Raw genomic sequence first — 17,099 nt, 5'->3', positions numbered from 1 at the left:
TCGTTTCAGCATGTCGTCAACGTGTTCGTCAATGACACGGCGTTCAGCTGCGGATACACGGTATGGACGTTGGTGCAGCGGAGTATGGTAACCGGTGTCAATGCGGTGAACAACCGCTGACGTGCGCCCCAAGCAAGGTTGGCCGAGGTCGAAAGAAGCACGGAAACGTTCAAGAAGTTCACCAGCTTCACTGCGTTGAGCGGGCGTAAGCGTGTCGTCGACGGTATGCAAGAAAACATCGGGGGAACGCGAGGCTGGTGCGGTAGCAGAAGTGATGGCACCGATAGGCAGTGGCGACCTATCAGAAGGTAGCTCAAATGGACTAATGACGTCGAGAGTGTCGAGACGCCCCACACATTCACCGTGTAAGAGAGTTGAAGGACAGGTAAATGGATTGCACGCATAAATGGCAGCGGAACCATCGGTGAGTGTGACGACTGCAAACGGGAATAGAAGGTTTCGTCGACGCGCACAATCTTCAGAGGGTGTAAAAAGAGCTGTCGTGGCGGGGGCAGAGTCACAAGAGACGGGCACCAAGCCGGCAGAAAAAGAAGAGATAATGACGTAAGTGGTGACGACCACTTTAAGAGAACGGTTAGGGAGGTCGACGGTAGTGTCACGGAACGGAGACAAAGACATTTGCGCGCGAGCGCAGTCGACAACAGCACGTGCATGATGTGAAAGAAAGTCGCAACCCAGAATAACGTCATGCGAAGCACGGCATAGAACGACGAATTCTACAAAATATAGTTCATCCTGAATCATAACACGAGCGGTACATGCGGCCGATGGCTTGACTTGCTGCGAGCTTGCCGTACGTAGGGAAATATCGGGTACAGGAATCGTCACTTTCTTGAGCTTGCGGCAGAGGTCTTCACTTATGACAGAAACGGCAGCCCCTGTATCGACAAGAGCTGTTGTCGCGACGCTTTCGACAAATACTGCGATTTCGTTTTCCTCCTGATCAGAGACCGACGAGAGTTTTCCTCCTGGCCAGAGCTGGAACGGCGAAGCATGGGTGAAAGGGAACGGCGGCGAGGAGAAGGAGACCGACGAGAGTTGAAGGCGGCGCGACGAGAATACGAGTCTGATGGATCAGGTATAGAACGATGCGAAGGCTCTTGGGGAAGGTAGCCGAGGTTCGGCCTGTCACAACGAAAATAAAGTCCACGGCGGCGACAGAAACGCGCGACATGTCCCCGAATACCGCATGCGATATGACATGACAGCCGGCGTCGTTGGTCATTGTGGCCGCAGATGGCAACGTACGGGTGCGGGGCTCTAGGTCGGCGAAGACGGGTACCCAGCACCTCCACCAAATATCACGGGATGTTCTTGTAAGTTCACAGGGCGTCTGACCGAAGTACAAGAGGACGGAGCAGTCTCAGCTGGAAACCGATCGAGCGCGCACTACTAGTTCGTGGACTTCCTCTTTCACACTTCACCATGCCCGAACCAATAATCTCCAGTACACTATATATATATATATATATATATATATATATATATATATAGGAACATCAGAAGCACAACTTCGCGGTTATCTTAGGTTTATTATTTACCCAACTGTTTCGGTCGGTGGACCGACCTTTTTCAAGGGACCGACCTTGAAAAAGGCCAGTCCACCGCCCGAAACTGTTGGGTAAATAATAACCTAAGATAACCGCGAAGTTGTGCTTCTGATTTTCCTAAATACGCTTGGCCCATTGAAAAATCCAGTTACTACTATATATATATATATATATATATATATATATATATATATATATATATATCAGTGAAGTAAAGAGTAACCGGAGCCGGCACAGAAGTAGTTCAAAAAATAGAAGCACGTAGGAAAAACATAACAAGACTTCACTGACGTTTCGGCCGGGGTCCGGCTTTCATCAACACACACACACACACACACACACATATATATATATATATATATATATATATATATATATATGTGTGTGTGTGTGTGTGTGTGTGTGTGTGTGTGTGTGTGTGTGTGTGTGTGTGTGTGTGTGTGTGTGTGTGTACAGGTGACATCACGAGCATACAGTATAAATAAACGCATAAGTAGAAACTTGAAAGTGTGACGTGCACAGATGGTCCGTGCATGGAAGCAGAGGAAGATGAAGATAAAAGGCAGTGTTCGGGTTACCATGTTGTTCTACGTCCGCAGCCTCCTGCTCGCGTCACAGAAGTCGACAGGATGAAGACCTTGCAGCCACCTCTTCAGCCACACATCAACATGCAAGTATTCCATGCCACGCTGTGAATCCCGAGCGCACAGCTCCCCCACCGACACCAACCACCATCATGACCACATCACCGCAACCCTTGGACATACCCAAGTACACCGGATCAGTGGACGTTGGGCCCGTGGAAGATTGGTTCCACCTTCCGTGTTGCCAGGTTTGGCTATATATAGCCAAATTGGGCTACGGGAAAATTTTTTTGGCGTCGACTTGGACGAGTTGGCTATGCGGCTATATTTCGGCTACTGAAAATCTGCGACTTGGCTGTGTTTGGGCTATAAGTGGCGCCTTAATCCACGCTCCAGAGGTGGCTCTGATCGGGTAGAAGCAAATCTCGAAGGCTGTGTTTTAGCTGGCTGAGCCGGCCGCGTGGCAGTGCGTGTGTGCGTGGCCGAAATGACCCCCCGCCTTTCCACTCTGCGCCGTTGTCTGAGCCGGTGGCTTTGAGCTTTGATGCACTTAAACTTACACCCTGCTTGAACGTTAGGCTCCCGATCCCCGGGCATCGGGATGAATCTAGGAGTAGTGGGTTTTTCACTATACTGACATGGCTATGATCAGGAAGGGAGAGCAATAACATAGGGTCGGGGCCGTCGGGCGATCGTGTCGCCAGCATGAAAGAAGGGAAGCACAGGTGGATGACACGCCCCAGTGTGTTCATGACCATGTCTTAATTCTGGTTGAAGTATCGCACCGGGCACAGCTTTCGACCAGGATCCTCCACGCATCTCGCGCGAAGCTTTACTGCCATTTTCCTTCTCCTGCTAGATGAATTTTCTTCGTGCTTAGATTAGAGATTCATTTCGATAGGTTGGACGTAAGATCGGATCCTCCTCAGAGAGGAGAAACCAAACATGGGGAGGTGGACCAAGTATTCGAGAACGTATAAAAAAGAAGGAAGCAAGACCCCGAGCCAAAGGTGGATTCTGGTGCTATTACTTCTAGATGGTTTGCCCGTAACGTCACGGATGCAGATACTCATTCTGCTAATATCGAACCATGTTTGCCACGAAGACATCAGTGCACCATGTCACATGAACTTCACCCACCGTGTTGGCTTAGCTTGTGAGGTGTCGTGCTCCTGGCTCGAGGACGCGGGTTTGATTCCCGGCCACGGCGGCCACATATCGATCAAGGTGAAATGCAGGAACACCCGTGTACTTAGGTGTACTTCAAACAACTCGAGGTGGCCAAAATTAATCCCGAGTCCCCCACTGCGTCATGCCTCCCAATCATATCGTGGTTTGGGCACGTAAAACCCCAGCAATTATTAGAGTTTTAGAATAGGGGCCCTCAGACGTATTGGGGCCCCAAAGAAATAGCTTCGAAGCCACTTCGCATGCGCAAGACGGAAACTGTGTTTGGGTTTAGCGTCGGGCACGCTATTTCATCGGTTTAGCGGGAGCCCCAAAAGCTGCCCCAAAAGCTTTCGTCAACAAACGTGGCGGCGCCCATCGAAGCGAGGGCTGTAACCTAGCACACAACTGGGCTCGATTCGTGGTAATGCGTGAAGTTCGTACGCTAGAAGTGATTGCGGTTATCGCTTTCTCTCAAGTAACATGTGTTATGAAGATGGATTCATTATACGCCACTGATTCCGAATTCAATTGTCGATTTCATGGCTCGTAGGCCTATCACGGATTGACTTGGCTGGGTGAAGGTGCGTAAAGTTGGTTCCTCAAAACTAAGCGCAACAAGTTGCATGCTGCTAATCTAATAAGTTCTAAACTGTAATTAAAGGTTAAAACACGAATGTATAAATTACTTTTGTTATCATAAAATGGTATATTTTATTTTAATATTTATAACAGCTTTCCTTTGACGCCGTAGTGACGCTGCAAACGCAACACGCAAACGCAAAACGTCTATTCTAAAAACTCTTCACACCTGCATGCCCTAACGCTAACACCCGCAAAGCTCTTTGGGGCCCCAAACTTTAGGAGCCCCTATTTTAAAACTTTATTAGCCAACAACATGGTTTGCTTTTTGACAGTAACCGATTTTCACAGCACAACACTGTTATCAATTTGTTGTTTACCATTGCTCTTTGTGCGCCGTCGCGGCTTTTACCATTTCGAGCGAGTTAGTTCGGGACGTGCTCGTCGTCGAAAACGACTGCGCGCTTCTTACACTAGTGTGCCATTTTGCGCAGTAATCTCTTAAAGCTCCGCTTCACCGATTCAGACAGTGAGTGGCATCTGTTACCTGCAGTCCCTTTTCGTAACGCGCGTTCTTGGCGTGCTAGAGACCTAAGATGGCGGCCAGGTTGATGTAAATTGACACTATATTGGTAGTATGTGTCCCAGCTAATCCGGGCCAAGCTAATTGAAAAACAGAAAAAAAAATCGACGAGAAAACAAGATTGAACGATGCGACAAATAACGCGATGTATCATAGCGCGAAAGACTTGTTTTAGCTCATCAAAAAAGAAGCCGTGAGGACGTCGCCGTCGCTGATCGCTGGACAGCTGAACTTCTAAGCCGTATCCAGAGATAACGTGAGAGATCGATGACGCTGAACATTATTTTGTGTTCACGACAGCTAAAAAGCAAAGTTCGTAGTTCATATTAGTGTAAATAGCTGAAAATAATAACTTAGTACTATCTGTCATAAATAAAAGCCCGCATTTCGCCCTCTGCAGCGATTCGCTGGAACTTAAGAGCTTCCGGAGCCAACCTAAAAGTGTCCTGTGCAAGCATGATGTCGCTGTTGTTGATGTAAAGGGCCGACGGTCACGGCGGCACGGACATTTTGTTACGACGAGTTGTGCAAAAAAAGATTGCCGTAGTCGACGGTGAAATCTACACACAAATAAAATTGCAAATAAAAATGGCTATATTTGGCTACGAAATATTTGCACTTTTTTTTCTGTTTGGCTACATTTGGGCTACAACTTCTCTAGCTTTTGGCTACGCCGCCTCGTCGGACCTGGCAACACTGTCCACCTTTTCGAGCTCCAGGCATCCGCTGCATCATGGTCGGAACGGGAGATGGTCGCCAGCTTCGATGAATACCTGACCGGTGAGGCATTTCGCTTCTACCTGACCCACATATTTGAATATGAAGAATCATGGACAGAAATCAAAGAAGAGATGATCAGTCGATTTAAAGTATACGCTGCAGACTCCCTCATTATCCAACAGCTGGAAAAATCTCAACTGGGTGGCCGTAGTCACCCGCAGTCACCACGTAACTATCATCACCAATGCCAACCAAAGTCACGCATGACTCGATCATCGACAATTTCCTCAAGTAGTGGTCCTCCCGAAAAGACGAAAGAAAATCTCAAGCCTACCATGATTTCACCACTCACAATGGACATAGTAAAACCTCCGTTCGGTGAGCGATATCCAAGTCGCTTCGCTTCAAGACCAAACCTTCCACCAGGTTTCAGTGCCGTGCACGAGTCGCGAATATGTGCGTCTTCATCATGCTATCGTACTCCTGCCATCGCGAATCCATCAGATGCGTTCACTGCGTCTTATACGTGCGACCCGCCGCCTGGTTTCCAGTCACGCCAGTCCTCTATGACGCTCATTCCGCAGCCCGTGCTTCACAGAATTGCTTCGTTCGCGCATGGCACATCGAATTTTCCAGAGTTGGACCTATCACTGGAAGCGCGTGGTGAAGTCAAGTCTACAGCCACATCATCCAATGATAGACCATCCAGGATTCCAAGCTGCGTCAATTCAGACTACGGTACCGTTCACACCAGTCAAGCAAAGAGCGCTGCTGTTACTTCCAGCGGTAACATGAAGCATACTGCCTTCCCGTCAAGGCTACAGAAAGAAACCACCACGAACATGTGCTCTTTTCACAAGGATGACAATTCACTTTCGGCAGGAGCGCATAAGCCACGTTTGTTAGGAGAACAAGCCACTTCGCAACACACAATGTTTCTTCCGCGCACAACACCCCAAGGAACCACTGCCACTGCAGAAGCGTCGCAAACCCTAAGCGTCACACTATGCCATAATACAACACCATTCATCATGCCGTCGCTGCAGCCTCAAAAGAGCCTTCTGTGGAGCCTGACACAATGCTTCTGCCACCATACAAGTCCCCCACAAGTGAGCAATGCACCAGCTACCCACAGAATACCACATTGGTTTGCAAAACAAATCAAAGGAAAAATGTGCAGGAAAGACTACCCCAGCAGCTCCCGCATAAACATCAAAAAGATCAACATCAGCTCCATCAACAACTTCAGCGACCCCGACGACGGCTTCGACATAATCTACGACGAAGAGCATCACCGAAAACCCAGATACAACAAGAAAGGCGTGAACGCGCAAGCCAGCTAAACCCAAGGCCAACCCAACTAGGTCGTGTCCCAAGAAACGAACATCACCAAGGACCTTTACAACATGACCAGTCACGACTGCGCCTATTGCGGGGACAATCGCGACGACACCGCATGCGACCGCGAAACGGACGGGTGCCATTTTCTCGCCTTAGCCACCTCGAACAACGAGCACTCATTTCAGAAAACACGTATCTGCAACCATCAGAAACAAGGAAATTCACGAGCCAACGGTACCTCTCACGTGCGCGCAATATCCTCAAGAAAACTCGCAACTTTGATTAAAGGATGAAACTCCTTTTATCCGCACTAGTTTGAAAAGCAACCACCGTTCCTGGTACTTCAAGGCGCTTGAACTGTACGCATTTGCATCAGGAGACGAACGTGAACTACGAGCAGTGTTCGCGAGCTACGATGCATGCAGACGTCGTCCGGAACACAACAGTCAGCCTCGTCCACCAGAACCATGCGAAAAGTTACCGGACAGCTACACTTTTCTATGAAGTTGATGTGTGGTTGAAGAAGAACTATATTGGGACAATGGACTAACTGCGCATTTTTAGTTTTCTTTTATCAGCGTCATGTTGCTTCCGCATATGTTTGTTGCTCGCACTCTCTTGGGGGGAGGGGGAACGTGTAACGGTGCACAGATTGTGCGTGCATGGAAGTAGAGGAAGATGAAGATAACAGGCAGTGTTCGGGGGACCATGTTGTTCTACGTCCGCAACCTCCTGCTCGCATCTCACACACACACACACACACACACACACACACACACACACACACACACACACACACCACACACCACACACACACACACATATATATATATATATATATATATATATATATATATATATATAGTTCAAAAAGTAGAAGCACGTAGGAAAAAACATAACAAGACTTTACTGACGTTTCGGCCGGGGTCCGGCCTTCATCAAGAGTCCACTCTTGATGAAGGCCGGACCCCGGCCGAAACGTCAGTAAAGTCTTGGTATGTTTTCCTACGTGCTTCTATTTTTTGAACTACTTCTGTGCCGGCTCCGGTTACTCTTTACTTCACTGATATATATATATATATATATATATATATATATATATATGTGTGTGTGTGTGTGTGTGTGTGTGTTTGTGTGTGCGTATGTGTATACAGGTGAAATCACGAGCATACAGTATAAAATAAACGCATAAGTAGAAAGAGACATCCCTTCCGCTAGCTTTAAATAATTGCATAATGTCGACAGTGGTAATATTACAAATGCAAAGCTGTAACACAGAAATGGTTTGAAGAGCGGTTTGTTTTTGGTATAATTAGGTTTTCCTGACGCGGAAACAATGCTCGTCTTTGTGGAAAAAAGAACTTCATCTGTTATCCTAATTTCTGTCCTAAGGTATACTAAGAGACAACTCTTTGCGCGTGTCACTTCAGATTGGAACGGAATGCCTTGAATCACGCTTTCCTATTTTCTGTCCTAATGTATACTAAGAGACAACTCTTTGCACATGTCACTTCAGCTAGGCACAGAATGCATTTAATTATGCTACACAAAACGTTCGTGTGTGCTCGAAGGTCCGACTTAGGCCCTTTAATAAGCGGGCCCGAGTTCGGCCCGGGCCCGTGGCTTCAACGCTGAGTCCGGTCCGGGCCCGAGGCTTCAAGCCCGAGCCCGGCCTGCGCCTGCGGCTTCAAACCCGGGCCCATCCTGAGCCCGCCGAAAAGCGCTTCGGACGGCCGGTCCGGCCCGCGGGCCGAACCAGGCCGTCCGAAGTCCTCCGATCATACAAACATTCGGCCTATAAATTGCTACCTGTATATACTACCCATACGGATGTGCCGGTCACCGACTCTGTTTTCTCCAGAATTAGCCAATGAAACAAGAAACGGTACCTAAATGCCTTCGATGCAACAAATACACCCTTCAAGTGCGTAATAAAAGTGCGGCCTTCTTTCCCGGGATTTTTGTCGCGCTTTATTGGTCAATTTCTTGTCGTGTAAAATAGGCCGATCTCTGAGTTGGGGGTGTTATGAAAAGTTCGGCGATCCCTGAGAGAGTGTAATCCGCAGCTGTGTCGATAACGTTGTCTGCGTCGTCTTGCCCTGTTGCCCTGCAGGCACATAATTGCTATGCTGCAAAACGCGGTGCTGCAGATGAAATGCCTTGTAACATTTATTTAGCCGGTTCACTAACGTTTTCCTGCACATAGTTTCCAGCATGGACGTTGAAATTGCTGAAGTTTGGGCGCTTTTTGCCGTTGTTGTATCCTTTAGAGATTCCAGAGTGTGGTAGCTGTTCATCTGTATTACCCACTGATCTCCACTAGGGGGAGCTGCACGGCGCTTCGCACGTGCGCACGTGAAGCCACCGGAAGTCGATGCGCTTGCCCCGGAAGCGAGCGCCACGAACAGTCGATTGCTGCTGGTGGGACAGCGTTTTTCTTTTCATTTTTTTTTGGAAGAAATGCCAGCTTGTTGTGCGGTAAACTGCCCGAGCCGACCAGAAACGTCTTCGGGGAGGACATTTCACGCTTATGTACCCCGAAATTGCATTGATTTTTGCTCATTATACGAGGAAACGGCTTCGCTTTCCCAAGTGAGGTGTGTTAAAGCAGTTTGGCCTTTGTCATGCAGGTTTCCGCGCTCGAAGCCGCAAATGTTCCAGCAATGGGTGATTAACCTCAAAAGGGACAAATGGAAGCCAACTTCAGGCAGCAGGCTTTGCAGCGACCATTTACAGAGTCTTGTTTCGACCGCTCGGGTGCAAGCTAGAACCCGTCTTCGGGACGATGCCGTCCCAACGCTGTTCGGGACGGCTCATGGCTATGACATAAATAAACGCACTGTTCTGTTGCATCATTGTTGTCCGGTTTCATATGAATGTGTAGTGTTCTTCGGTAGTTTAACATATGCCCACCTCATTATCAGCAGAAAGTGAAGAGTAACTACTATACAGCACTGAAGGGGCTTGGCCTGAGCTATAGGCAAACATAGTGCTCAGGTTCCCACTAAGCCGTTGTTGTATATCACCAATTCACCAACTTTCGGTGCCAGTTCCAGTTTGGTCAAAGCTGTCATGATAAGTGGATATATTTTAATCGATCACCATAAAATAGACCTCAATGTCGTTGCGTTTCCTAAATGATTTAGTTTACTATATAATGTTCTCGGTAAGCCTATTAGAGCTTAATGTGGTACACTTTATCTTTTTTGGAGCGAAAGCTTCATTACGCTACTTCGGGCAGCCATCGGCGTCTCAACAGTTTTCACCTTGAGAGCTAGAGATCAAACCACAAGAGAGCATTCAGGCACGTTTATAATCCGACGTTATCGGCACGAGGGTGAGCGTCATGAGACGCGGGGCGCGTCGGAGCGCATTGGCCGCGCGTCCGGTTACGCTCGTTTAAGAGCAGCTCTTTACACTGTTCGCTTTATAGAAATGGAGTGCTGGCAGTTTTCGATTTTGCGCTAAAGATTGATGCCTTACATTTCCATGTGCACTTAAGGACAGAGAGGGTGGCGTTTCTGAAACCTTTCAACGGATCAACGCACAATGTCCCGCGAGTATACGTCATCGTAAACATGTGATGACTACCAATTTTGCAAAGAAAAAAATATAGCACTGCAAAATCATGTTAACAAGCGTGAAAGTCTCTGGCAGAAAATCACAATTCGAAAATATGTCACTCTAGTGTGGGAATCTTTTTGTCTTAAAACGCGCATTCGGCAAAACTTTGTATTCGTGGCTGCTGCATGCTATGTTGTTCAACTAGGATTGCATGCTATGTTGTCTTGCTAAGTAACGAGAGTGAGCATGTGACATTTAAAAAAAAATGTGCGACCACGAGGCCAGCGGCCGCCCGAAAATACTTCATTTTCTTGCTTAAGAACCGCAGCAGACGCCGGCTTCCGGAACATGCGGGCGAACTTCCGATAGCTTCACGAGCTCCCGCCGCGGACAAAGGGAGTGCGCCGTCCACCCTTTTTAGTGGAGGTCAGTGGTATCACCTTTGCTTAAGTTCACAATATATCAGGTGCTGGGACAGCGTGATGTCGACATGTTCACGCATCAGGCTTCTCCCGACCAGCAGTTATATATTTTATGCAGAGGCTTGCTTTGCCGCCTCAAAGAAACTATTCGAGTAGACCCCCTTTCTTCTGCCGAGCCTGCGTGCTCCAATTTGAATTCCTGGTTATACTTGACTGCTAAGTAATGCAACTGGTTAATTCAAATTACCTTAAAATGATCAACTACGAGAGAGTAACAGCTGTACACATGTTCCAGGTCAGCTACGTAAATTCGGTTACCCATCACGTTGCCCCTCATATAACGTCCCCACTCAAAAAAAGCCTTTACATTTGCAGGGTGGCCCGGCTATCATACATCGTGATTTTTAAGAAGACGATCCACTTTATCCGACGATAGCCAGGTGCGTATTGTTCACAGTCGAGTACAGTAGCCGCCAGTAAGAACGGGCACTTTATCTGGCGCGCCCCACCCGTGTTTGCGAGACGCCTTGGTTTTGATAAGCAAAGACTGACACTAATTAGTGTTTCATGCGTCGTGAAAAAAGGGCAATCACTAATGTCCGTGGAGCGTGTTTGAGGGCACTCCTTTTGATCCGGGCGTGATACAGTTAGCGACGCGATATCATTGGTTTATTCACTTTCTGACGGCTTTCTTTATCAGCTGAAAAAAAAAATTAACGGACAAAAAGTACCTGGCTCAAAACGTGTCAGTTTTAAATTTCGCTCAAATTTCTACAAACTATTCATTGACAGCATGTCACTTAAAAAAAAAGCTTCTTGCAAATAATTATGAAAATGAATGGCATCAACAAAATAGTACATGTGGCTGCTCTACTCGAATGTTTACAATATGCACTTGGTTATCTTCACGTTATTTTAAACGCGATGCATGATTGCTGGAACACCCCGTATAGTACAGACGCATACACACTAACATTATTCATTATGTAGCAAATCATGCCTGAGCCATTTATCGTTTGGCCTTGCATATGTTCTCTTCGAAAATTTAGGCTGTACGCTAGTGGGAATATAGTAATCAGTTACTCATTCAGTGCAAGTCGTTATCAGAACCTACCAGTTATCAGGGCCACTTTTCCTTTGAGGTCAGGCATTGTGCGCTCAAGGGGACGTGAATGGGCGATGTACGCCAGATGCGTGGACGAAACGGCGAGCAGCCCTAGACCTTGTCGCGTCGGAAGAAGCGTTTCCGCTGGGTCCCAGTGAAATACAGCATTATCTTCCGGCTGTGCCATCCTCTTTCCCAGTGCGTTGTAAATTTTGAAGCCACCAAGCATCCATGAGTTGTCAACCCTTCCTGTTGCATTTACGACTACCGCACCATCGCAGGTGTTTTAACTACAGCTAGCTAGAGACCTTGTCTGCGCTACAAATATGGTGACTGAGGTCACCGTATCAGTGCGTCAATTTTGGCTGCACGCTCACATGTGGTTTTGAGCTTTTCAGAGTGCAGCTCTGCTGTTCTTTCCTGCGTGTGTTCAGGTGCGACGTGAGTGGAGTTAGTGACGCGTGTACCAACGTATCAACAAAAAATTCGTAGAAACCGAGTAGGGCTTTGAGTACAGAGTCCTGAAAGAGTTGTATTTTGGGCAATTTGTTTCTATAGGTATGCCTGAATATCATATAAAAGTGTTAGAATATTGGCGCGTGGCCTAAGTCCTTCTCTTCGTCGTTCGCCAGTTAGCCTAGGAACACCAGATAACCATCGCGTGGCGCCGACGTCCACTTCGTCATTGTTTGTAAGCTAGCTGAGACACAGCAGGTGACATAATTCTCCCTCCCGGGTGACTATATTCTCCCTGCCCCCCCCCCCCTCTCCCCTCCTTTGGCGCTGTTTGGCCAGGGAGGTTACAACAAAAAACCAATAACCAATAAATTATACTTCCTCCCAATGAAGCACTGACTCGATGCTCAAAGAAAAAAAAATCTAGTTTAGATGTAAGCATGCAGTGGCTACTGGCAAAGCAGATTGGTTGGACATGATACTAGCCACAATCTTAAAATGGGTATTGTGCATGTTCGCAAGGGCACACCCCACCACAAAGCACCACACAACCATCCGCGGCGCGCAAGACGCTGCAGCGTCCGACTAGCAGCGTCGTCTCGAAGGAGACGGCGCAGAACACGCGCCGCGAAACTCACAGACCCGTGGCGTTCAAAAGAGCACTGGCAACCGTGTCTCAGTTCCAAAAGGCGAGAATGAAGCGTTTTGCGTACTCTATCGGCCTCTTGAACGTCGCTATTGGAAATGACAATAAAACTTCAGCGTAGTAGAAGTTACAGCTTGAGTGATATCGTGAACAAATATTAAGAACTCGGACACAATATTTTTGTTACTTGTTTGGAGAGTAACTAGCGTATGTAATGCGGTCCTATGGGGCTTCTGCGTTGCCCAGGGGGCGCTGCAAAAATGGTGCTAAAAAGCGCCCTCAATCCGAAACTGGGTAGTACCAAGCTCGGTCGTCTGATTCGGAAAGCACATTTACAATACGGACCTACCACTTTCAGTTGTGTTGTACCACGGCTTGCAGCGAATATCGGACGCCGAAGATTTTTTCAGGGGTGGCACGCTGCGTAAAGGTAAGAAATTATGCAACACCGAATACGTGTACGCCGTTCAAGAAATAACCGGCGATGATTTAGCGTGGTGTCAATCGCATGTGAAGCGCGTCACGTACGAAGTTGACCTTCAGGTAATGTTCGCGCGCTTCTAGATTCAGGCGCACAAACGCGAGGAAATGCTTCCTATAAATGAATTCCCAGCAACGATAAGCACACATCATGTGTACAGAACTGCTCGAGCGCACGACGGTACGCGCCGCGACGGCAGCGCTCCTTCAGCATGCCGCGAAACGGCGGCCCTCCTGCAATATTTGTTGACTGCATGCAGCTAAAAAAGTGGTCATGCCTGCGCTTTAGTAACGGCCATCTGTCCCTTTAGCAACCGATAAATAACTGATACAATGCATATGAGCTCGCAGTAACGTACTGCGTGCGAATCGCGCTGCAGCGCGAGATCGTGCGCTGCTCGCTTGATGTAGCTTTAATGACAGCGCTCGAACATCGATGTGCTGTAATCAATACTTCCTTGCTGCGCTGCGTGAACGTGCTGGCTTGAGGTGAAGGATGAGCACATTTAACTCTCAAACCTGTGCTGCTCATAGTGGGGTAATGAAGTTATCCAGCGCACCCGACGCTCCGCTTCGTGAGGCCTTGAAAGAAAACGGTAGAATCTGATGTTGGGATTCAGGCCTTCTTGCTCATGGCAGCTCACGACGCAGCAGTAACGACGGTGACGATTTTTCGAGGCTGAGGTCTCTCCTTTTCGAGGTCTCTCCGCATCGGCGTCGCCGATTCCTTCTGCTTCCAGCATTACGTCCCACGGCACACGGAGAGTCCGTTTTCGTTAAACTAGGCTGCGGCCAGCTAGCAGCATGGTCGGCGTGGTCTCTGAGAAGTGACGAGCCTTTTCGCACTCGCAACAGGGCCGAAAAAAGTGCGAATCGACGTAAAACTCAGGCTTGAAACGTGCTTCGCCACAGCCAGGGCTCAATACTACCCAGATATAACTTCTCTCGCCGCCACCAGGCGCCGATACTATACCTCAAACTCCAGCGCAAGACGCGCATACAACGGGTTGGGGGCTAGAGACCGCATTTTTTAACTTTTGACTGGTTGCCTGGTTGTTGTCGCCGTGATACCCGCATGTTTTTATTTGAGTGCCCGGACAACGCTCTGGCTTCTGGCTAAAGGTCACTTGAAGGTCGCCAAGAAGAGGAGCGAAAAGCATTTCATTCTTAATATATACGCTTAGGTGGACACAGGACGAAACTAGACACAAAGAATACCTTCGGTGGGTGGGAGCAAGAAAAAGCAGAGCCCCTATAATGTAAAACTATTTCAATCTATTTTTCCAAGATCCTGATGTCAAATATACGTAACCACCGACGAAAGGAACAAGCGCTGACCCGCATCACTGTTTGAACTGCCAAATTAAACGCTCTATTCATTTATTGGAGATCACTTGTGTTTGCTTTAAAAGCGAATAGCATTGCCTACCTTGGCATGCTTTAAACATGAAATGCTTTTAGCTCCTGTTGTCGGCAACCTTCAAGTGACCTTGAGCCAAAAGTCAGAGCCTTTATCCGGGCATTCAAACGATAACAGCCGGGCGACCAGTCAAAACTTCAGAAAATGTGGTCTCTGGCCCCAACCCTTTGTAGAGGACCGCTTTACATACACTAGATACTGCCCAAACAAGTTTCAAAAAAGATTGCTTACGATTTCTTCCTAATGCTTGTTCACAATATCAATCAAGCTGTAACTTCTCCTACGCTGAAGTTTTATTTGTCATTTCCAATAGCGACGTTCAAATGCAGTAACAGTGGACCATACAGTTGATTGTCATCTTTTGGCACTGAGACAGGGTTGCCTGTGCTTTTTTCAAGGCCAGCGGTTCGTGAGTTGGCCGCAATTTCAGCTGACCACTTCGACGCGACAGTAGAAAAAGTAGCGACAGACACTACGCGCGCTGAACTGTTGGAAGAAGAAAGCGGTTGAAGGCGGCATCTACACAGGCAGAAAAGGACGCCATATGGCACCCACTTCATGCTTACATCTACACTCGACGACGGGAGAGCCAGCAATTTTTTTGTTATCTAATTCTCTGACAGACGTGCAGCACACAGAAGTGGAGGAGGTTTCTGGGAGGCTGAGCCTGCGCAGTGAAAGTAATGAACCTCATATGGAGACTGGTGCCGACGTCTGTGATTGGCCCGCTTCCTATTTGCTTAGCTTAGCCCATTTGTTTACGAAATACTTGAATGACCTCGTTTTGTTGTGTTTATGATGTGTGCAGTACTGAGTTCGTGAACCAGTGAAGTGTATCAAGTGTATCAGAAATCTATTCTGCGCCTTCGGCGGAACCTAAAATCAAGTTTGGAGGCCATTCACGAATTACTCGGCCATTTAGGTACCGCCGCCTTGGAATGGAGCCTTTGGATGCTGCCGACCTTCATATGCTTGACCATTTTCTTATGTCCACATTATCAGTCAGGTTTTTCTTTCGGTTGCTCTTGAAAGTGCATGCAATGCGGCTAGCAAACCACGTCAGGTCGACGTCTCCAACTTTGACTATTAGCAAAATTTGCCTCTCTCTCTCTGTCTTTTTTATGCTCAGTTTTCAGACTGTAATATTTTTATTTGTAGAGACATTGTAAGGGAACGTGATTCTCACGCATAATTAGGCGTGTGTGCTTGTGCGTTTCGTGAGAGAGAATATAGATCGATGCGATTCCATAGCAGGATTTAGCGAAACTCTATCGGACGCGATTGTGTCTTGCGTTGCTTTATTCGTATTTCATTTGCTTCACTTTGCAGCGCAGGCTCAATTGATTTCAATAAGAAAGGTCATACAGTGGCTCTTCTAATATTTCGGCTAAGGTTGGGGTAAAGGTACGGTAAGTACTCAGTAACGGTAAGGGTAAAATGAGTACTCACGCGCTGATTACTTGAAATGTTTTGATTGTAGTGGCGGCACAGCAAAGGTGTCAAAGGAAATGTCTCAAACCGTTATATAACGAGCAACGTAGCTCCTGAGGACTCATATATTGTTCCCTAAGCGAGTACACTAAGAGGTCAACAACGTATAAAGTACTTGCGTGCGCCAACGTTCACCTGCGAGATAAATAGACAATGTAAGCGTAACACTTTCAGAGTAATCTTACTTGATTTTGTTCACGCGCACACCATACGGCGCATTCTCTGAAAAATTAAAAGAAAAAAAAATGTCTCTAGTGTTGCTTAGGTAAGCTACTGCTATAAGAATAACTACAGCGTTGTGCTTTAGTAGAGCACTGCACGGGCCAATTTTTTCAGCCCGGGCCTGGTCCGGGCCCGTTTTTACATTGGGCTTCCCGCCCGAGCCCGATCAAAAGTTTTAAGGAGAGACCCGGGCCCGGCCCGGGCCCGGAAATAATCTACGTTATCCGCCCGGCCCGGCGCGCCACCCCTTTACCTTAGGCCCGAGCCTGGCCCGAGCCCAGCTCAAAACCGGCCCGAACCCGGCCTGAGCCCTAAAAAGATCAACGAGCGGCATTAAAAAATAAAATAAAGAAGAGAAAGCAAGGAATTTATTCTTAAGGCATAAATACATGTCATATGCAATTATGAACACCATTTGAGCGGTCTGAACGCAAATACCAGCGCGCGAAGTAGTACGAATGACCCACCGAACAGTATGTCAAGTCAAGTTTATTTACAGCATGCACAAAGTACAGTGTTGAAGGCCACCCTGGCAAGAAAGCTGTACACATACAGCTTCACGAGGCGAGGGGTTCACCACCAGGCAACAGCAGCATCGCACACATCCGTAATACAAACAATAACCTTTCGTAAGTACCTTCATTAATGCAACACGTGGTATATATCCACTTCCCTGGGCATGGCTACATCTACATACATGTATACTCCAAAATGTATACAAGTATAGCCAGCAGTTTCCAACGGC

The 17,099-nt window shown here is 47.5% G+C and overlaps 1 protein-coding gene across 1 annotated transcript in view; it reads right to left on the bottom strand.

Annotated features, from left to right (window-relative positions):
- The window catches only part of LOC119444739 (3-oxoacyl-[acyl-carrier-protein] reductase FabG), a 277,325-nt gene extending 265,539 nt beyond the window's left edge, over window positions 1–11,786 (bottom strand). The window contains exon 1 of the mRNA XM_049664723.1: window positions 11,649–11,786. Within this exon, the coding sequence (XP_049520680.1) occupies window positions 11,649–11,685 (37 nt within the window). The 5' untranslated portion in view covers window positions 11,686–11,786. The remainder of the gene's footprint in view (window positions 1–11,648) is intronic.
- Window positions 11,787–17,099: the final 5,313 nt, after the last annotated feature.

The sequence above is a fragment of the Dermacentor silvarum genome, chromosome 3 (genome assembly GCF_013339745.2).
Source record: "Dermacentor silvarum isolate Dsil-2018 chromosome 3, BIME_Dsil_1.4, whole genome shotgun sequence".
Lineage (NCBI taxonomy): Eukaryota > Metazoa > Arthropoda > Arachnida > Ixodida > Ixodidae > Dermacentor > Dermacentor silvarum.
The sequence above is the reverse complement of the archived record's forward strand: the minus strand, read 5'-3'. Positions and strand labels throughout refer to the sequence as shown.